This window comes from Biomphalaria glabrata, chromosome 6 (genome assembly GCF_947242115.1).
Source record: "Biomphalaria glabrata chromosome 6, xgBioGlab47.1, whole genome shotgun sequence".
Classification (NCBI taxonomy): Eukaryota; Metazoa; Mollusca; class Gastropoda; family Planorbidae; genus Biomphalaria; species Biomphalaria glabrata.
The window spans coordinates 13,305,279-13,328,276 of NC_074716.1; the positions used below are offsets into that span (position 1 = coordinate 13,305,279).

General features: G+C 36.2%; 1 protein-coding gene across 4 annotated transcripts in view; it reads right to left on the reverse strand.

Annotated features, from left to right (window-relative positions):
- Window positions 1-22,998, reverse strand: part of LOC106052146 (uncharacterized) — a 34,895-nt gene that overhangs the window by 6,025 nt on the left and 5,872 nt on the right. For 3 of the 4 annotated variants that reach the window (XM_013207442.2, XM_056032381.1, XM_056032382.1), the window contains exons 2-8: window positions 12,784-12,896; window positions 12,056-12,217; window positions 11,219-11,383; window positions 4,603-4,737; window positions 3,257-3,418; window positions 1,610-1,741; window positions 446-580 (exon numbers count right to left, since the gene is read on the reverse strand). In XM_013207442.2, coding sequence (XP_013062896.2) covers window positions 446-580; window positions 1,610-1,741; window positions 3,257-3,418; window positions 4,603-4,737; window positions 11,219-11,383; window positions 12,056-12,217; window positions 12,784-12,883 — 991 coding nt within the window. In that variant the 5' untranslated portion in view covers window positions 12,884-12,896. Of the gene's footprint in view, window positions 1-445; window positions 581-1,609; window positions 1,742-3,256; window positions 3,419-4,602; window positions 4,738-11,218; window positions 11,384-12,055; window positions 12,218-12,783; window positions 12,897-17,372; window positions 17,398-22,998 lie in introns of those variants that run through there. The other variant, XM_056032383.1, reaches the window with a different exon arrangement.

The following is a 22,998-nucleotide window of genomic DNA, read 5'->3' on the forward strand; positions in this document are numbered from 1 at the left end:
ATCCAACTTTTAAAATGCGTTTATATACACGTGTTTATGTTTATATGTTTTATGTGTGTGTGTTGAGGTAAATTTATGTGCTAGCAGATGTGTGTGGGTTTTTCTACGTGATTGATCAACTACGCCTCCATACCATGTAGTACATATGTAGCTATAAATAAACCGTCTCTCCCGTGAGGACGTTGAAGACATCATTCACAAACACAACTTAATCAAAACAAAGTGTTCATCCCAGTTTTTGTGTACTTCTGATGTCATTTTCAACAGTAAAAGTAACTCGATACTTTGTTACAATTTACTGTATTTCCAAAAATATAAAATTACACACACACCCATACACACACTTTCGCGCGTACTCACACACAGTTTTAAACAAATATTTTTTTTTTAAATCAAGGAAGGTAATTCACTTATTGTACGCAAAATTGATAAATAAACGAGTTACTTCTCCTGCATTTCTTGGTGATCTGTCTGCTTTCATCACACTGTTTAGGGCTTCCACTGACCAGCGAGTCCACGCGGGTCATCAACTGGCTAGTTTCATCACATTCTGACCACTCTCCTCTACGGAACTTGCAAGCTGGACAAAATGTACAAAGAGAATATTGCATAAGTAGAGTGGTTTATTTTTAAAGATGAAAGGCAAACTGTGAATACGAATGACTGTATGTTTTTGTGTATTCAAACTAGTAAAACCAAAAATGGAGCTTGAAACTTTAGTATTAATAAAAAGAAATTGCACGAAAGAATATGTATATTCATATAATATAAAAAATAACACTGGTATAACTATAAGTATTAACAAAACTAGGGTAAACATAACAGACCATCCTTCAGTTATCGAAGGTTAAGGGTGAGTGGAGTGTTTCACATAACTAGGCAAAACCACTTGCAAACATGACATTAACATCACATCAAATTAACATCACGTTACGTAACATAAACATAAAATTAACATCACGTTACGTAACATAAACATAAAATTAACATCACATTAATGATTAATATCACGTTAATATCACACTAACATCATATTAAATTCATGTAAACATCGCGCTAACATCACATTAACATTGCATTAACATCACATCATATTAACACCATATAAATGGGTTTCAAACGTGTCTTTAGTTCAACATGGATGTTATGTTCAATCAAAGTGTTTTGATTTCTCAGTGTGCAGATTAGTGCCGGATCTTAGCAAGTGGAGATCCTGGGCTGGATTAGAGGCCTCATACCATATTCATGCCTCAATATAAATGTACTGAATTATATTAAAAGACCCAAAAGTCTGCTGTAGTTGGAAAGAAAGAAATGTGTAACTTTAACCTTATTTCTATTATTTTCTTTTAATATATATGCACATTTTGTTGTTTTTTTTTTAAATATGGAGCCCATTTAAGGTCGAGACCCTGAGTTTTGCACTGTCTTAAATCGGGCCATGGTGTAGATTTCTGCTTTGTCGTGCTGTGTGCTCATCAGATGTTTGTTACAATGATTCCCAGTTCGAACCTTGTTCGCTGCCTTCAGCTGCAGTCCTGCAGGTGGTTTAGAATAGGTGAAGAAAAGTCATAACTTATAAAACAGACATAGAGTTCCATAAACTGACCTGCTTTACATTTCCTGGACAGCTTCTTGTACTTCTGACACACCGGGTCTCTTGTTTTGGACGTCATGACCATCGTCATGGTATTACTGCGTGGGTCACACTCGGACCAAGTGCCAGGCATATAGCGACATTCTGAGGTTCATATGCACACACAAAAAAAATCATTTCTCAGTATCCAATAAAAGTCAAAATTTGGTAATTATATAACAACAACAACAACAACAACAAAAATAACAACTAGTAAATAAAATAGTGTCAAAAAGTTAATATCACATTTGGTAATTGTTTATTTATGTGTATGTTTCTGTGGTGTTGTCTTTATATGAGAAAAAGAGTCCTTGTAATAACACAACAAATTTCCATAAGGATCAATAAAGCAGTCTTAGTCTTAGTCTTGAAACTAATACCGTTATGATAGGAAAAAAGAATCCTTTTTTCTCATATTTCTATTCATCCTAAACTAATCCTTAGCTAGATCTGGTTACGTGATGTTCAGAATGTAGCCTACTTGATAATATATACTCACTTCTACTATTGTACATTTTTAAACATGGCAGAAAAACTATAAATAGCTAGCTTTTCGTTGTCTCCGGCCACTCCGATGTCCACAATCGCATCGTTCTGTTCCATTGAAATGGACATTTTTTTTTCGTGATACGACCCTTGACAGGCATGGTGGAAATTTATCTCCCCCCCCCCCACCTCCTCCAATGTTGTCGCAGAGATGGCCTTAGCAGTGCGCGGGGCCCTGGGCGAATGTCATATGCGGGAAACTGAGCCGTAAGGGAAGACTATATAGATCGCACCAGGTCAGGCTAACGGGCACTCCCATGTTCCCAATACGCTATGTAAAAGACATGTGTTCTTTGTGGCTAATAGTAAGTGTGCAGATAAGGATGAGTGAAACACGGGTTTTCACACAGCTACCCGATGTATATGCCCAGTATCCTATATGCCCAGTAGCCTATATGCCCAGTAGCCTATATGCCCAGTAGCCTATATGCCCAGTATCCTATATGCCCAGTAGCCTATTGGAGAAAAAATGAATAACTCATCGTCAAAATTTTTGAATGCTGAATGGCTGAAATAACTCTACGAGCTAGGCGACAGTACCAAACAAGGAATCCTGCTCACACACCCTCGTCCCTTTTTGTTCTCTATGGCGAACTAAAGTAACAGTTTATTTACTTTATGCGTACAAATTCTTTTTAAACTGTAATGCCACATAACAGTACTGCATGACTCTTTATTTACGAAATAAACGATTTTGGTTGCTTTTTTTTTCATGCCAAGGTAAACAGTAATAGCCGATTAGAATGTACAGTTCATAAGATGCTGTCTCTACGGAACTGAAAGTATTTCCAAACCAAAAATGTCATGTTTAGAGCTTACATGTTTATTGGTATCATATAGATGCCAGGAAATATTGAGCAACATTCCTAGTTTATGAGAACTGGTCTGGTTTTCGAACCTGACGATGACAAGGGAATCTCCTATCTCGGGACTGGGTCAGTTGCCCCACTGGCCACCCCCCTAAGGCCGCTACTTGTAGGCCTACATCATTGTGATACGAAATCTTTAGTCTTGTACTGGCGAACAGCGTAGGTTTCAAATCCAAACCTTAAACATCAATGCAGTCTGACTTACTGTGAGGTTTGGCTGCTGTTAACTCAGCTCTAACATAGCAGGGTCTCGTCTCTACCGTGGGCGTACACTGAGGAAGGGAGTTGCTCTTTGGGGTCAGCTGCCTCTGTTTCTGTCGTGTCAACTTATCGCAGGCGCTCCACCCACTTCTGTCATATCTACAGGCTGGTAAATAGAAACACAAAGTAGCGAGATGATCAATACACTCACGGGCATCTCAATATATAACCAGTCTAAATCTAAACTTAAAGCAATGGTTCACTGTTAGTTGTTCGCAAAGAACACACAGCAGGAGAACACCACTCAAGCTACATCCAAAAGGAAGTAACTCAATAAACGGATAGAAATTAGATAATATCGGCTTGATGCAAAACACTATGTAGTATATTGTCGTGATAAAATAAATGAATAAAGTGTGCACAAGATGTAAAACAATCATAAACTAAAATTGATGAAGTAATTCTTGATACATCACGCTCGGTCAAAATATGAATACTTTTTGAATATATCATTCATCCAATATGTCTTACCCAGTTATGTTGATAATAATCTTTGTTCATGTTGGTTTACGAGCTGAAACATATCCTGACATGATTCTCGAAAACAGATCTAATGATTGTCCAACAAATTTGACAGTTTATGTATGTCTTAGCTAAGTGGCCACACAGGTAAAAATCGGATTTGACCTTTAGAATTTTCCAAAATATAAACTTTAAAATTAAATTTTTGTATTAAGGTTTACTTCTTAATCGCGACATTTTTGCCAGCCATAAAAAAAAAAATCTAAGAAAAAAAACGTTACCGTTAAAATTCGGATAAATGTTTATTTCTTTTGTGGAGACCCCTTCGTTGTGGAGACCCCGGGGCTGTAGCCCCGCCTGCTCTCCGTTAAATTCGGACCTGGTTAGTATATATAAGCTTGAAATGTATTAGGATTTATTTAATTATAGATCTGTTTAGAACAACAAGTCTGGAAAAAAAATAAAAACAAGAAGTCTGAAGAAAAAAACAACAAGAAGTCTGAAATAGAAACAAAAAGTGTGGAAAATATATAAATGTGTGGGAAAGAACAAAAAATGTGGGAAAGGATGATTCTTCTCCTTTAAAAGATCGATTTCATTGTATACAAAAATAAGAAAAACAAAACAATATATTTATATATAGATCTTCTTCTCTTTAATACACACAGACCCACACTCACAGATACATTCATATAGAAACACTAACGCATAACTACCTTTAACTACTTTAAAACACCAAACATTTTGTGTCCAAAATTTTGTCTTAGTATTATCAGTATTAACGCGGTGTTGACGACATTTACACACACACACACACAAAAGACTTACTTTTCTTGCAGGCTTTGGTGATGGTCTTCTTGGGAACACATTGAGTTGAGTTCCCTTTAATTAGAATCATGTCCCTTTGCTTCTGCTTGGTCTCCACATCACAGACAGACCAGGGCTGTTTCTCATACATACAAGCTGAAACAGTTCGAGGCACGTCTCTTACAACCATTTGAACGTTTCAGGAACAAAATTAAAACATTTTCTTTGGTGTCAGAAGAAAAAAGAATGCAATCTACTGAAAATTACAGGGTTTAGCTCCCTTTCTGCTATATTAAAAAATATATATATTAGCATTAAATGATTAACTAATTGGTTTGTTTTTTGGATTGATTGGTGTATTGCCATCGACTATGAATAATTATGCAAAATTTCAACGTGATCCGAGAATGGGAAGTGGGAGAAAAAAAAAAACGAATCAAAACGTAAAAAGGGGATTAAATCCATATAAACATCCATATCTCTCATTAATTAGCATTTATTCCCCTTATTTCGATATCAAACACAATAATTAATCAGCAACAATTAATAAACTAATTGGCTAGTTTTTTTTTAATATTATTATTAATTGATTCATGTCTTGTCAGCTTTAATGAATAATTGTGCAAGTTTTAACTTGATCCGAGAATGGAAAATTGGAGGAAAGACATGTTCAAACTTTTTACCAGACAGAATCGATATAAGCTTTGTAAAAAATATCTTGTAGTTTAAAATGAATTAGAAACTGCATCACAGTTCATCAGAAAGAATTTCAAGGTACATCTTCTATTAATGTCTGTTTCAGACATGTTTAGAACTTGCTTATATATCTTAGGGATGTGCTGGTCAAGCTTCATAGCGCTTGGTTCCCAAACCGAGAGGTTGTAGAGCTTGTTGTCTGGAAAAGTCTGGGATTTTTACAAAGCTTATATCAGCTCAGTCGGTCTGTCTGTCTGTCTGTGTCTGGTAAAAAAGTTTGAACACGTTATTTCTCTCACATCCATGTCCGGAGTTGAAACTTGCAGACAATTAATTCATTGGTGATGACAAGACATGAATCAATAAAGAAAAACTTCAATTAGTCAATGAAATACTGGTAATTAATTCTTTTGTTTTATACTAAAAAGGGAAATTAATCCTTCAGTATTCACAGACATGGCTAAATTTGTTGGGCTTTGTTCCTTATATAATTGTAGAAGTTATTTCTCCCACACACAATCTCGGATCAAGTTGTAGAAGTTATTTCTCCCACACACAATCTCGGATCAAGTTGTAGAAGTTATTTCTCCCACACACAATCTCGGATCAAGTTGTAGAAGTTATTTCTCCCACACACAATCTCGGATCAAGTTGTAGAAGTTATTTCTCCCACACACAATCTCGGATCAAGTTGAAACTTTAAACAATTATTTATTGTACCTGACAAAACATGAATTAATAGAAATAAAATAACCAATTGATCAATTATTTATTGCTAATTAATTTTTTTTTCTTCATATCGAAAGAGCATTTTAAAAAATGACGTGAAAGTTGCAGAGGACAAGAAAACAGCCAGAGCAGAAAATGAAGGCAATCAGCACATGCTCTAGTTGGCTGCCTCCAATCAATCATTTCATGATTCCATGGGTCTCATCGGTCACATGAAGAGACACAAAACTGCAGTGGAAAGCCATTAGGTCTCTGGGTGACGAAAGAGGTAATCATCATTTCACGATGGCCGAAGTATTCGGCATTTCCACAAAACATAGCGGACTATATAGAAGGTTACAAAGACTGTGTGGAAACACAAACTGAAAATCGGCCACCGAAGTGGTCCACCCAGGCAGGTAAAAAGGCAAGTTTCAATATTTTCAGAAAGAACGTCAGAATGAAATTTTATCAAAGACAAATAACAGAGAAGAATGGAGAAAGAAGGTTGACAGATCTTGTGTGGTGCCCCAACGGTCGAGCAGACCAAGGGATAGGTGAAAGTGAATGTGAAGTTAGATGTGAATCTGGCCTAACTGATGTCTTATGATGATTATCTAATTGATCTGATCTAATGGGTCAATCTCTTATTCAAAGCCTCTAGAAAAAAAAAACATTTCCGTAAAAAACAAACTCCTTTAGTTAAGTGTTCTATAATGGGTGATATAATTCACGCGATAAAATGAAAAAAACTACTTTTTAATTGATGTTTTAAATCATGTCCAACTAATATGCATACTGAATAGATTTTTTTCTCTTTAAAAAAAGTAGACATTTTTTGTGTGTGTTGAATGTACTAGGCTAGTTATTATGACAGAACTTGCTTAACTTAGCTATACATTTCTAAAAAAATAAATATTTTTTGACGAGAAATCTAAAACCATTTGCATAAATGTGTTAAAATTGAGGTAATACTGTATCTCCTCTACTAAAGAGCCTCCCGTGTATATTGCTATTAATAGTGAATAGTAGTAAAAGTGGTGTATTTTTATGAAAAAAATCTACTTGCATAAGTGATTTTAAAAATTAGATTTTTCGCTTTCAGACTAGAAAAAAGTAGCCGTCGCATCAGAACTTTAAATGGTCTAAAATATTATGATGTCGGATTTTCACTAAATGTTCTAGTTTACGAGATCTAAACCGGAGGGACAGACAGCCCACACAAAACTAATGGCGTCTTTTCCCCTTTCGGGGGCCGCCAAAACTGGAGGGGTGGAACATGGAGGAGTACAAGTTCTACGAAGTGACTTTTGTGTTCACTTGTATCATTAGTCTTTCTTTTCAAATCTTTGCTTTCAGTGGAGAAATAGTTTGGGAGTTAACATTCTACATCTGATAGGCGTCAAGCGCGATCCATCAATCCTCGACTACTTTCTGATCACTACTGCAGCCATCTTGACTCATCAACTGTCTCACTTCCGCCTCAGGGGAATGTCAAGTGTGTTGGGTAGTGTGTCAGAACGTGACCTCCGTGACCTGTGTCAAAGGTGCCGTCAGAAAGATTTGCTTCATAACGGTCAGAGCAAAACAGTTTCTGTGTTAGTTGCTTTGGTCACAAAAGAAAATCTTGTCCAATAGATAGTCAAATGATTTGATACTTCAAGTTTTAGTCAAATGATTTGATACTTCAAGTTTTAGTCAAATGATTTGATACTTCAAGTTTTAGTCAAATGATTTGATACTTCAAGTTTTAATTGAATGACTAGTTGTTTTTTTTAGGACAGCTTTAAAACGAGAAAGAATAAATGTGTAGTGTGCTACTAAAAAGTTTTTACTAACAGTTTAGATTAAAACCAAAACCTTTTCATTTTGTGTTTGTTATGTTCCTTGATGTCCACGGCACTAAGTGATGCTACACAACAAGCGGGCTTGTACCTATACATGTTTCTAGTTCAAGAAAGAGTGCAGTAGCAAATAGATCAGTTATCGATTTCATATGATTGAATAATTGAAAGTTTATTCTAGGAAATGCTCATTTTCACACAAAAATAAAAAAAAAATAAAATTGGAACAAATAAAGAGTCAACACAAAAAAAACATTTTCCTTTCCCAAAGATTAAGTTTGATAGAAAAATTGGAACTTTTCATATGGTAAAGTTTTGAAAACTTCATTTTAAACAAACTTTTGAGCTCTATCACCTGAGATACTATGTTTCCAATTTAAATAAAAACACTAAAGCAGTACTAACTAGTCATGTTTCTGACTGATTACATTTTACAGGACTCAAGATTTTAGCTCTTTGTTTACATTTTGAAATTTCGGTTATTGAAAAAAAATATTTTTGTTTCATAATTGTTCAGCTCTTTTTGAGATTAGAGTCTATAGAGCAGATGATGTTAAGGCCATCTGTTTCTTTGGCCATAGGTAAATGAGCAGGGTGTCATGGTCAGCACAATGACCAACTGCCATTACTTTTCTTCTAAAAATCCAGAAATTCAAAAATCAAGATTCAAACTTGCACTAAACTAAATCAATTTTTGAAAAAAGTTTACTCAGTTTAATCTTAATGATATTTCTCTCCTGGAGAGAAATACTTTTTTTGAATGTTTTTTTTTTAAAAGTCTAACTAGGTCGCTAACTCTATGAAACAAACAAAAAATGAATACTTGTGTTACAATTAAACAGCTCTGTTGGCCAGACAGCACTAGAAGAGAAATCACATGACTGTCACATGATTAGCTAGCAAAAACTAATACAATCAAATACAGATTCAAAACACCCAGTGAAGAAATAGAAATTCAGTGAGGGTTAATTTTATAAAGGTCAGGAAAACATGTATGTCATGCAAATCTTTGGTTCCAGTGAAGTTTCATGATTAAACCTAGACATCAAAACAATAACAGAATTGGACGATATAAAGAAACGTTAAAAAGACACACACTGAAATCATGATGTGAGAAAATAAAAAGTTATGAGTTTAAAACAAGCAAAAAAGAGATTTAATATAAAAAAATATTTTATTGACTTCAAAAATGTTTGTTTAAAAAAAAAAAAAAAGCATGCCAAATGAAAAAAAAAAAAAAAAAGAACACACAGATGAATTACAGGAATTGTAAGTACATAAAATTATGGTACAATATTTGGTGGGTTATGTTCCATTATAAGTATGTTACTAACAAGATTACTATAAACTACTTCTAAGATAACATTTTTTTTTTACACAAGCAAAAAAGAAAAAAACACATTATCAACAAACTTTGATTGTAATTTTTCAACGTAAAATCTTATACAAAAATAAGTTAAATAAATTTTGCTCAAAAAAGAAAAAATAAATAAAAAGATCTGAGTCTGAGATGAATTCAAAGAGATCCAGGCTCACAAGAGAAACAGCTGCCAGAAACTCTGATGTGAAGTGATTGATATAAAAATTGTTCAGATACATGACAACATCAGGTTGATAACAATAAGCTTGGAAGGTTGATACACATTACAGAATATGAGGTAAAAAATCATCTGGGCTTGAACATAGATGTAGGGAGGGGGGGGGGGGGGAAAGAAGGTTTACATTTTTTGTCCTTTTTTCTCTAGACATTTACAGTTTTTGGCCAGACAGAGAATAGAATTGATGTATTTGGCTAATAAAGTAGTAAAAAAGCTTTAAAAAATTAAATTTTTTAATGGTCACACTTTAAAAGAAAACAACAACACTTTAGTTCAAAAAAATATAGGAATTCCAAAATATAGTGATTTTTTTTTTAAACCTGGCCATCAAAGTGATAAAGAAAATGTATTTGACACAGTGTTAAAAAGTGAGAAAATACACAAATATTTAAAGAAAAAACATTAAGAGGCTCTATGCTTTCATATCAAGTGGTGATTTATTTCCCCTTCTCTTTCCCTTTCTCTCTCTTTCGCTCCAAACTTCTCTTTTGCCTGTGTATAAGTTCTAACTGCCAGAGATAGTTTCATTAATTACCTGAAACCAAAAGAAAAATTGCCAAAAAATAATAAAATGTTAACAGGCTTTAAAAATATCAACAATGAGCAATCGACTGGTTTGAATTTTTGTTAAGGGTATAGTACAACGACAACACGGTCAATGAGGCTGGCCTGGATTTCAAAAGAAACTTGGTTTCTATTTCTGGATTTAAGGTTTCTTAAGTTTGAAAGTAAGCAATATTTTTTTTTTTAAATGACCTATCACCTATGAATAATTCAATATCAAAGAGCATAAAATAATTTAGGATTTCTTAAACCACAGTAAAACAAACAAACTATTCCATTATGATGAAAACTGTTATTATACAGACAGAACAAACAAAAAATATTTTGTACTTTTCATATTTGTGACTGATGAAAAATATATTCTATACACAAATTTTTTAAAAACATATTTTGTGGACATGCCGAAGATCAAATATGTATATAAAAAAAAAAAAACATGCAAGAAGGGAAGAAACAAAACTACAACACAAATTTAGAGCTATGTAATGATCTCAACTCAAGTCGCATGCAAAAAAAGAAAAAAAATCATAGGTCAGTGAGACGACAGAGCATATAAAAAAAAAGGGTCATGAATGAACTGTGGCCAGCACAACAGAGCTATTTTTTAATTTTTTAAATGAAAAACAATAAAAAAGAACTTTGAACACCAAGAGATAATTCTCCTATCTCCATAATCCATGATAAAAATAAAAGACTATTATTAATGCTCAGAAGAAAATGCCAACTTTTTTGATGCCTTGAATTTTGTTACAACTTGCACTAGCAAGAATTAGAACTAAAACACATTTACCTGGCGTTTTGTGTTAGACAAAAGTGTGTGTGTGAAATAATTGTGTGTGTGTTAGCAAATATAAAGCTAGTTTAGACTCCAATCCATTATTTTACAAAAACAACTTATAATTAAAATTTTGATAAAACAACAATGATACAATTAAGAGAACACACACAATATCTGATGAACAATTTGTTATAGGATGATCAGATTATTTATCTTCATATGTCTCAGCAAATTGAACAGCTGTGAGACCAAGTATAATACACTGAGAATTCAACAGTGTCTCCTAGATTGGACTAATATAGGTCCCATCTAGTATGTTCCCCTTCAAGCCCTTGTTGATTAATTCAACTTCTGTGTCCCTAAAAACTGGTGACAGTAACTAGGAATCAGTACAGGAAACTTACAGCGACTTTGGTTGGGTATAGGCAGAGGAAAGAAAAAGAAATTACCTTTCTTGGGTTTCATTTTTTTATTTTTGTCACAGTTCTTCATTTTGGTCTGAGTTGGTTCACAGTCTGCACTAGAGCCTTCTTTTAAGGGCATTGTCTTCTTCTTCTTGCCAGTAGCCTCGTCACATTCACTCCAACTGGCATTCTGCTTGTCATACTTGCAATCTGATGTTATCATAGAGAAAAATGATGAGGAACATTTAAAAAAAAAAAAAGCAGCCAGCAATAACTCTACCAACACATGAAAATTGATGAGCCAAAGTCAGGCTACATTTCATTCAAACTTTCAAGAGTATAGGGGAAAAATTTAATAATTTAAATTGTGAAGTCTAAATATTTCTTTACATATTTTTTAAAATGTCATTTTTGGCATTAATTATTTTTTTTTATTGATAGAATTTAGAAATATGCCCTTTTTAGACCAGTACCAGAAGACCAAACCTCATTAAGTCATGACCCCTTTTTGCAAAATTATAGTAATTTTAGACACCATTATAATGTCAGATTCTCAAACCCTTCACATTTCCATTAAAGAATGGTGATTAGTTTAGTTTTAAACACTGTAGAGTCAGTGTAGCAGTCCAGTTATTGGAATAAACTAGTAAGCTGATGTCATTCCTGAAATTTTAAGGGTTTTGCTGTCTGGAGTCACAAGCAGAATGTCCAAATCTTTAAACAGGGAACTATAAGGGAGCAAAGCCTTTTTATCAATTTTGACTTAATTGGTATTTTTGTCCTGAAGTAATTCATTTGACCATTCCATAATATGATTACATTGATCAACTCCATCTCTTCCAGATGACTATTAATCAACTACATCTCTTCCAGATGACTAACCTTTATTGCCCTTGGACTTCTTGGTGCCGTTGCAGGGTTTTTGTTTGACCATTGTGGGAGCGCAGGTGTTGGCATCACCTTTCTTCAAGGTGAAAGTGATGGCCTTGGTGTTTGTTGTTGTATCACATTCTGCCTCTTTGCCTTTCTTGTTGTACTTGCAAACTGAACAAGTGATAGTGTACAATGAGATTACAAGCTTAACAGAGTGCAGAAAATACTAATAGAACTATACATTTTAACCCAACAAATCAATGACAGAATTTGAAACTTTAAAAAAAGATTTTATTTCTATTTATAATAATTGAAAGTGTTTTTACAATCAGACCAGCTTGTGTTAACATGAGATAATTATCTCATTATGATTTTTTTTAAAATGAAAAGCCTTGCCAATTGTATATTAGTAATTTAATAAGTTATTTTTATCACACAAATTTGATAAGAAAATGATACAAACAAGTTTTAAAAAATTCTGTGTGTTTTTTCCATCATTATCTATATTCATCACTTGATTTCTGTGGTACACAACACATCCTGAGTCTTTTTTTTTATATTCTGTTAATTGTTTTCAGCAATGAAACATAAACATCAAAACGTTATACTGTCCAGAACACTACACTGTCTAGAACACCACACAAACTTTGCCATATGTTTAGTGAATACTACAATGATGACACACACACATCATGAAAACAAACAATACATTAATAGTTTATAAAACAAGTCCTTACCAGATTTATTAGCTCCCCTCTTCCTTGTCTCTGTGCAGACCAATACAGCCAGCACCACAGACACCAACAACAGCATACTCCAGTTCTGGGACAACTTCATCTTTGTCTTTTATCTACAATAGACATTTGATATATAGGTGATATCATTTAGTTTAATTGGTAATCTAAAAAACAAATGATGTTTGTTTTGTCAGGTAAAAGAAATAATTGTGCAAAATTTCAACTTGATCTGTGTGTGGGAGAAATCACATATACAAACTTTGTACCAGACAGATTGAGTTGATATAAGCTTTGTAAATAATGTTTCATCTCAGTAGCAGAAGCTACAAGTATACCTATACATGTATAAGTGATGTGTAGGCATGTAAGTCTGTGTATGTGTGTATGAAGGGGCTGAAAAGAACACTAACAGACATGTGGAGACATAGTCTACTACCATCTATAATAAAGCCAGGAATAACTGTCACCACTTGCGAGTAACTGTCATCACTTGCCCAAGGGGCTAACGTCACAAATTACCTCAACATCTTCCTTTATTTATTTATTTTTTTGGTGTTTTTTAATTTTAATGCTTCACATTTTACACAAGGATTTTTTAAAAAATAATTTTAACTCCTTTTAAATGATCAAAGTCAAAGTATTATTATAAACAGCCACACACATCCCTAATGGTGAATTTAGATCAAATCCTAATTTGCTTTGAAACCAACATATTTCTTTTGTTTTTTTTTCGAACGAGTACATTTCGACAGAATAATGGTATAATCAAAGATATCAAGATTTGAGCATAGACAAAGTGCAAACAATCATGCATTGAAGACGTCTATACTGAATCAAGTCTATCTCAAGTTGTCTTTCTAAACTTGGACATGGAAAGTAAAATTGGGGACAATACAATGAAAATTTGATGTGGCATATATCATACAATTCTTTTGGAAGCCAAAGAGCTAAATCAGAAAGGTATAGTCAAGCAGTTTTGGTTAGGAGGTGGGGCAGAAATGTATGTGTGTATGTAGGGGCTTGATATGGTTGGGGGAAGTTATAAGGACCACGTGGACAGTGAGGAATATATATATATATATAATTCTCTTCATGGCTCAAGAGTTTGGACACCACATAATGGAAAGATCACTCTTTTATTTTTGCAAGTCAGACGGACTAGAGTTACCCCACGTAATTGAAGAGCCGAAAAAAAAAAAGGGGGGGGGGGACAACTCGTAACTAAATAGTAGGGCTGGACTTAACCATTGTGACCAAGAAGTCATGGAAAGAGAACAAGTAATTTACTCTGTATTCACCCGTCACTAAAAAGCAAGACCAGACTTAACCATTGTGGAGCCCTATGTGAAACGATTTCACAGGGCAAAGTGAAAATTAAGAGTTTGTCATTGCATTTTATTCATTCGTACCTACAGAATTACTTAACGAGTCTTGCGGCGTGTAGCGAAGTCATACAGTATATCATAAACATTCTGTTTCCTACATAGATCACGCTCAATAGCAAGAATTACCAAATGTTTCAATCTATCTACGAGAATTGTTGACCTCAAGTAATTCATTAGTTTAAGGCGTGAGAAGCTTCTTTCACTAGATTTCACAATTACGGGTATTGCATAATGCCTTTTTTTTTTTTAATTGCGCATAGGACTGGCGTTTTCCATATTGAATGAAACCCCAAAATGACAATTTTTGTCTATATATTTCAGGATATTTGTATGAGTTTTCAAAAGATTGTAATAAAATTTCTGGATAGTTCCATGACTTTTTCGTATATCTTGCAATTTCAGGAGATTTGAAGGAGTCCCTGGTAAATGGACAGGAGGCCGCGGGAAATCTGTTATATAAGTTATTAAATGGTTTAATTTAATAATTTATACCCCTAGAATTATCGCGGGTCCTATGAAAGTAGGAGCCCACTGAGGTAGAATAGGTTGCAGTGGCCTAAAGCCTGCCCAGCAAAATAGCTGCGTATGCAATGCCACATGCCATCGGTCGACTAGTATGAAATGATGTCCTCTCTGACAGCTCACAAATGGGGTATTAGTGGTCAAACCATGACAACACATGATCAAGCAGACGGCAATAAATAACGTTTTGTGACCTGGACACTTGCAGTGTTAATAACAAACAGAAGCTTACTGTGAAACGTTGGCAATGAAGCCATTGTCGTGTATAGCATTCCCCCCCCCCATCAGCTTGTACAGCACAAAATAACAAGGGGTAGAATTAGTAATCAAAGGCAATCAATAGAATTAGTAATCAAAGGCAATCAATAGAATTCGTAATTAAAGGCAATCAAAAGTAAGCGAATCAAATTATTTGTTACGTCTGCTAGATCTAGATCTAGGTCAACTTGTAGATGTACTAAAAAATAACTGTAGATGTACATTCCTTGAACAGTTTTCTTGTTAGTAGGTCACATGGCCACTGTATTCTAAAACTTAGGGTTACATCCCCTGACACTTTCTGGGTTTAGAATGTCACTCATTTTGTTTTACTTTCAGTTTGAGATCATAAGCACATCAGTCGAAGATTACTGATAGGTCAAAAGTATTTTTGTTCTCCCTACATTAATATTGTATGATCAAACCAAAACATGCCAACAACTCAAGAATGAAGACAAACACCACCGATGCAGAAAACACACACAAACAAACATTGTCCTGAAGACGATTCATTGTGTGAATTAGGATTGTTTCGTTGACAAAGTTCTTCACACTTTTGTCATTAAAAAATGTTAGTAGACGATCAACGTTCTGTTTGTTACTAACATCTGCCAAGGCTGTAAGGATGTGTTTTTTTTTTTTTTTCTTTTCCGGTCCGTTCAGGTAAAGACAGGTCATTGGTGAAAGGTCAGAAATGGAAGACTTGACAAACAGGCCTGTGAGAATCACGAAGTTTGCTACTTGACCTTTCCACTGTACCGGCTGCCTCAGTGCTGATCGTCATCTGACCACGTCAATATAAAGGGCCAAGGTTCTGACCACTGCGCAGCACGTACAAGATGAGACGGCAACAGCATAAGCATTCCTGTCCTGTGTGTACCCTCAGCAACATGCGCTGCAACCCAACACCATTCGAGCTATCTACGGAAGTACTGGGTCACGCCATGCCAATCATACTTGAAGAGTCAACACCAAAAAAAAAGAGCATCATGGGAAGGTGAAACGATGAAACAAAAAAAAAAAAGGGGGTAGGGTGTGTGCTCGTTGATCCCCATCCCCAGCCCAATCCCTCTAGTAAAGAACAATATTACTCATCCTTATGCTTGTGCGTGTGATTTCAATGGATTGCAAAGTCCAAAAACACAGAAATCTTAAAACATATAGACGCATAATGTTGACGCAAACACTTAGATCTACAAGTCTGCCACACAATCAAGCCCGTGCCCAGACAGTGACGTAAATGTACAGTGGTAAGTGGCGCTTCATGCACGCTGTTCAAATCAGGATGTTACATCTAGTGACAGAACACTCAGTCTCTCTGTCCAAAAAATGACTTCACAACTTTCAATAGATGATTGTCAGCTCGCATGAGAGCAATGTGACCCCGAAGAGCATTTTGTCCATTAAGTTCAGGGGACAAAGGGTAGGTGTTGAGTGAATAAGTGCTTCATTACAACAGGGGCGGTGGTTCTCAATCTAATTAGACCAGCGACGATACTTCCCAATCTAATCAGAACAGGGACGATGGTTCTCAATCTAATGAGACCAGAGATGGTGGTTCTCAATTCATTTACTTGGACTCAGGGCCGGTCCTAACAATTGCGGGGCAATATGCGTAACGGATTGCGCGGGGCCCAGTCTGGGTAGGGGGATGAGCGTAATGTCAGAATTAAAATTTTGTATTACAGAATACATTTGTGTTTAGAATAAATTTTTATTAAATGACAATGCCGTTTTTTTTTAACGCGCGTTGGATTGGCAACCAAAAATGACAAATTTGTCTATTTTTCAGGAGATTTTTATGAGTTTTCAGTAGATATTTAATTTCAGGAGATTTCCAGAACTTGTTGGCATATTTTGCAATTCCATGAGATTTCCACTAGCATATGGAAAATCAGGAAATCGCGCAAATCATGCTGTTTATATACAAGTTATAATGTTTTAATGTAATAATTTCCACCTAGAATTAGCGCGGGGCCTATGAAAGTGCGGGGCCCACTGCGACCGCATAGGTTGCATTGGCTTAAGTCCGGCCCTGCTTGGACTGCCCAAAACAGATTTAGGCCTAGTTACTGTGTGTGTGAAAGAGAGAAGAGTGTATGATATTAATGGTAAAGACTGATCCTAATGGGCGTCTATTCAAACACACACAAGGGCCATGAACTGTGCACCACATACACTATTTCTTTTCTTATATTCTTTCTACATAGAATGAAAGTTTCGCATTTTTAATAAACTCTTGAAGTGAATACAGAGAAGAACGCATGCCAGGTTTCTTAAGAGACAGCACATAGTTTCCAAAAATAAAATACCATTAGCCAAACTGGTGCCAAGTTAGTATTCAGCGTATGTGTAGTACAAACTTCATTTTTTGTAAAGAGCTAACGTAAACAGGCGTACATTTCAAGTGACATGGCTAATTACCTAAAGTAAGGTAACTTCAGCCACGTTCCTTTCGTGTCAATAAACAGCGTAAACACAGCACACCGTAGATCTAAACAGTGTCAAAATCTAATCTCTAAACCAAGTTAAAAGCTAGTCCAAGGAGAAGACAGCAAGATTCCGTGAAACTTCTCAGCCGTGTCGACGTACTAGATCTATCCAACTAGCCCGAGACCCAGAGATGGAAGCCCAAAGATATGGAACATAGCTGGCATAGTTGTCCTGATTTGACACAGCACCCCCCCCACCCCATCCATTGCGACAAGCATACACCAGTAACTTGACAGCTCTTGAGCTGTGCTGTGTCAGAGGAGAAGGCCCGGGGGAGTCGAGAGGACAGAAGAATTCTGATTACGTAACAGATCTTCCTCCCTCCTGGTAAAGATACTTTCAAGTTGTAAATACAATGAAAATGACCAAAGAGGCGCCCTGGCAATACTACAAAGAAGCATTAGTATTCATGATTGGTAATTAAGTGTTTTAAGTCTTCTCAGTAAGAAGGTATCAATGAATGTGAGCGTGAAAATAAAAATCGATGTATTTTAAAACAAATCTGTACACATGTACAGTAAATATGGGAGCTCCGTTTTTATTAAAGATATCTGTCTCATGTAAGATACCTTAAAGGGGAACACAAAACTACGGTCTTTTTGATCTCTAGGTTCTTAGAATTTTTAAGATGTACAACACTCTCAATATAGAGGCGGATTAATTTCACTTAAATGCGTAGAACAGTATCAGTACATTGGAAGATGCATGTTACGTGACGTCCGCACCACCATTTAGCCCAATGATTATTTGATGAAGTCGCCTTCATCTTTCCAAACAAGGTGGTCATCTGGTAGCATAACAACCAACCTCTTGATATATGCATCTGCCTTTGTAATGTTAAGAGACAGGAGGGAGAAGAAAACAAAAAACAACAACAAGCCGCATAAACCCAGTCGATAATGGTAAAGAACATTGGCTGCATTGATTTTGTCTTCATAGGCAGTCATTTTGGTTTTCCTTCATTCTACTCTATGCCATTGTTGTTGCTCCCCGCCCCCCGACACATTATGAATGCATTTGTTATTCTAATCCCCAGAGCAGGTTCTGATCCAGGCGGGCCAACAGACCAACAGGCATGCCATGCCATTAGCCAGCCGGAAGTCTAAAGGGTTGAAATGAATGGAATCATTTACTTCCAAACATGAGAGACAAAGCTCTCTCTCCAAGTAGTACTAGGAATAAGAATGCACCATTAGGAGGACGAAACAACTGACATGAAAGCATTATTTAAAACAGACGACATTTCTGCCTTAAAAAAACAACCAAACATTAGGTTGTTTATTACCCTCCGGCTACACCCTTAATGTCTCATGTTTCCCGGTCCTCTACATTCTTCCAATCTCCAGTCTTCATTATCTTCTGTTCATGTCAAGGAGAAAGTCACGTTGTGTCCCATTAAAGGCAATAGAAATATACTTCCTATTGAGAGTTTTTTTCTTGCCCTTTAGAATAAAACCATCTCATCCTTAGACATTGTTTCAGGGGTGTATTGCTTGGGAATCATTGGCAGTCACGAAATAAAACGGGTCAAGGTTATCAAAACGTCATCACGTTGAAGGTCACAAAAGTAATCTATAGCTAAACAATAGTTCAAACTATGCAATAACCATAATCCTTAGCCGTCGGCGGGATCGAAGACATTGCCATACTCAGGAGGGGCAATGTCCACACATTTTATCTTGTTGGAATTTATTGTGTGTGGAATTACTATTCTATACTTATTATACTATACTATTCAAATAATTTATAAAGTGTGGATAGTTAAAATATTAAATTATTCACAGAGGACTTTTGTTGGTTCTTCACCAATTCAAATAACCCCGACTCCTTCTTTTTTTTGTCAAACAATAACTATAGAAGTGTATTAACCACACAATTCCAGCGTCACACTGGTGACAGCAGCTTTTAGAAATGTAATCCTTGGGAATCACTGATAAGCCGAGTCACTGTGACCTAGATAAATACCTACAGCCCCTCCTCCAGGTAAACAAGTACCTAAATATAAAATCTCGAGCGGTGAGACATAAACAGCCGACCGCCAAAAGTGTCCACTCCTACACACGCTCACGCAAATACACTGCTAGAGCCTAGACCAGGATACAAGAGAAAGTCAAAGAAGTCAACATAACTTATACGACTTTTTTATTTTTACAAAGAGATTTACAGGAGTACACCAACATAGGTGCGCACACACACACAATATAGTTGCATTGTGGCGTTGTTACATTCAGCAAACCAATGTAAACATATAGACCTTTCAAAGTCTTTATTAGGAGTAGCACATATACACACTGAACATGTATATCTGTTTCCACGTGAAATATGACAGCGCGACAACTGAAACCACGTGACTATTCCTGCTGTATACTCTCATCTTAGCATTTCTTTGTGTTTCTTGAAATGATTGTTATACCTTTGCTAAATCTTTCCAGTCCACCTGTCCCCTTTATGTTTCCCCTAGACATTTGACTAAGTAGCTCACGCATAATGTGACATAATTCATCAGTGTCTAGAGAACCAAACGCGATGATAAAGCTACTCTTGACACCTGCCTACTAATGAGAACTTGGCGGAATTAAGTTTCTGCGTCTGCTGACTTAAAAACCTGTATCTACCAGGCAGTGGTTCTCACAGGAGTGGCAAAGAGCTTGGCGTCCGAGAAGTGTAGGGTTTCGAATCTCTGTGAAAAACTGGATCTAGAATTTCGGGATTTTTTTATTTTTTTTAGAACGCCTCATGAGTCCACCCAACTCTTATGACATTAGATGGGGAAAGTAAAGGCGGTTGGTCGACAATAAAAAAGATTGCTTTAACATCTGCCCTGTAGATCGGAAAGTCTGAAAGTGGTACGATACCTAGTGTATCTCACATTTTCCCAGTATGGGTCAGAGATTGAGGGTGTTGTGTATTGATGGTTTGAAGAAGAGCAGCTATAGAGAACTCTTACAAGACCAAGACACTTTGAAGAACCAAAGAAAAAAAAGCTACTGCCGATAACAGATGCAGTCGTTGAAAAGGAACTTAAATCGACCTTCAATAGTAAACCATTTTCTATCTCTCTTTATAGGTTACATATATAGTATTTCTTAGCGTTTAACTTAATAAGCATAGATACACGAGGACTGTGCTATGACAGCCTATGCAAGGGTCAAGGCAGAGGGAGGGAGTCAGGGAGGGGTAGATTGAGTAACGAGAAAACTCCGAATTGAACTTCAGAAAACGTCCCCACTTACACAAAGCTGACAATCACATTATCTCAGCGAACCATCGAAATCAGCGAGATGTCAAAACGTCATGGCATCGAGATAGCAGACATATTGTGAAGGGACATCCAGGATAAAGACAGGGCCTGGGCCACTCTATGTGTTTGTAAAGCAAACAAAGAACAAAACAAGTTCCACTTTGATGAAATTCTATTCAGGGAACATGAACAAACTGTTTGACTAACATTGAAGTGTTTTAAAACACTTTGCATCAGTCTGGGATCAGGGTTAATAGAGCTTAACAATAATACTACGTCATGAGTGTAATCATTTACTGTCTTACATGACAATGTTAGACAATTTCACGGATACTATAAAACTGATATTTAATATATGGCAATTAAAGTTAAGAAATAACAAGCAAGCTACAAAAAGATACTTTAAAAAAATAATAACAAGCTTATATTAAGTGTATCAATTAGTTTGGATCAGTCATGTCATTAAATGTGTAATAAAACTACACTAACAATAATAAATCGACGTGATTAGAAATATTTTTTGTTACCAATTGTATTTGTTTAGCGCAACTAGCTTTCTCACTACGCTCTGATCCTATCACATGCCAGGACCAACGTGGTAACCACTCTGCTAGCGCAGAGACTATGAACATGGACGATTGCATAGTTAGCTATTGATTGTAGTTCATCTTTGTGTTCACTAAGCGCCAGACGACAATCTATAAAGGGGACTAATTCAGCGTATACCACCACTTTAGTCAAGTATAATTTCTTTCACTTGTTTGAGATACCAAACAAAATAATTAATTGGTTAAAAAGTCTTGTGTTGTCAGGTAAAAGAAATAATTGTGCATTGATCTTGAGATTGGGTATCGGACAAATAACGCGTACAAACCAGAAAGACAGAGTGAGTTGATATAAGCTTTGTAAAAAAAAAAAATTATAAAAAATTGGTAATGAGTTTTCTAAGCGCTGTTATGTAGCTTTATACTGAAACATTAATTTCAAACCCTGAAGAATGACCAATTAGCATTAATATTTGGCCACGACCAACAATGTCTCCCCCCCCCCCCCAATCCACCCAGGTCACTATAAGTTTGGTGCCCTAGGAGCTATAAATGGTGCCTTATGAACTGATTATACAGAATGGCACCCTATGGACTTGATTATACCAGGTCACAGTATGGCGCCCTACGAACTGATCAAACCAGGTTACTGTAAAAGAAAGCACGGTGACCCATGAACCTGTCATGCCAGGTAAAATGTTCGGTACTCTATGAGCCTGATTGTACAATGTCACTGTCAGTTTTGGCTCTATGGCCAGACCATACCAAGTGACTGTTAGTTGACGCTCCCAAGATGTTTGCGCTCATCACTGTGTTCAACAAGTTTAAAACAAACACACGGCCGCGCCGCTCTGAAATCTGATCCCATGTGGCTGCCTGCGTGCTCTTCCACACATGACTACACGGGGGAGATTTAGAAATAGCTAGTACAGGTGGCGATACTAGATCTATAAGTTAAATCAGCACTGAATTGAGCAGTGAAGCAAAGCAGTGTAAGTTCATTATCAATGTACTAGACGGAGCAGGGCCGGGAGTGGCTATGTACTCAGTATAGGAACTTCGAAACTTCGCTATGTGTATAACTTTCTAAAACATGGGCTGTGACGTGGACCACATACCCCTCTCACCCTCTGTGTGTGTGGCCAAGTCTAGTCTATTAAAAGTGTACAGTATTTTAAGACTCAAAGAATGAAGATATACGTCTTAAAAAAAAGAGGTAAAGTTTCATCACATCAAAGAAACATTGCCGATGACGTCGAAGTAGTCTTTTATGTCCGACAATCTCATGATCACAACATGGACATCTCCACGCGTCAATAAACTCTAATGCGGGCTAACTGTAAGTGCGTGAGTGTGTAGAGTGGGTGTGAGTGTATCAGAGTGGACGGACAGCTACACGAAATGCGATATCATTGAAAACATCGGCCCCCCATCGCAGCAATTCCGCCATTAAAAAAGGATGAAATCAATAAATCAATGGTATGGCCAGGGAACTAAACTGCTGCCAAGCTTGATAAATCTGACCCAAGGTAAAACTGCAAACGTGTCTAGAGAATTATGCCTGTCATAGATAAGACTTGCGCGTACTCCCCCCCCCGGTTCTAATGCTTCGTCCAACAGCTCGAGATGTTCAGGGCACAGTGAATCTCCTTGTGGGATGTGGATCGTTTTAAAAATACATTCTACAATGACAGTAAATGCGGCGTGAAGGGAGCTCAGATGATGAGAGATGGTCATAAATCAAACAAGCGGATTTCAGCAACTGTCCAGC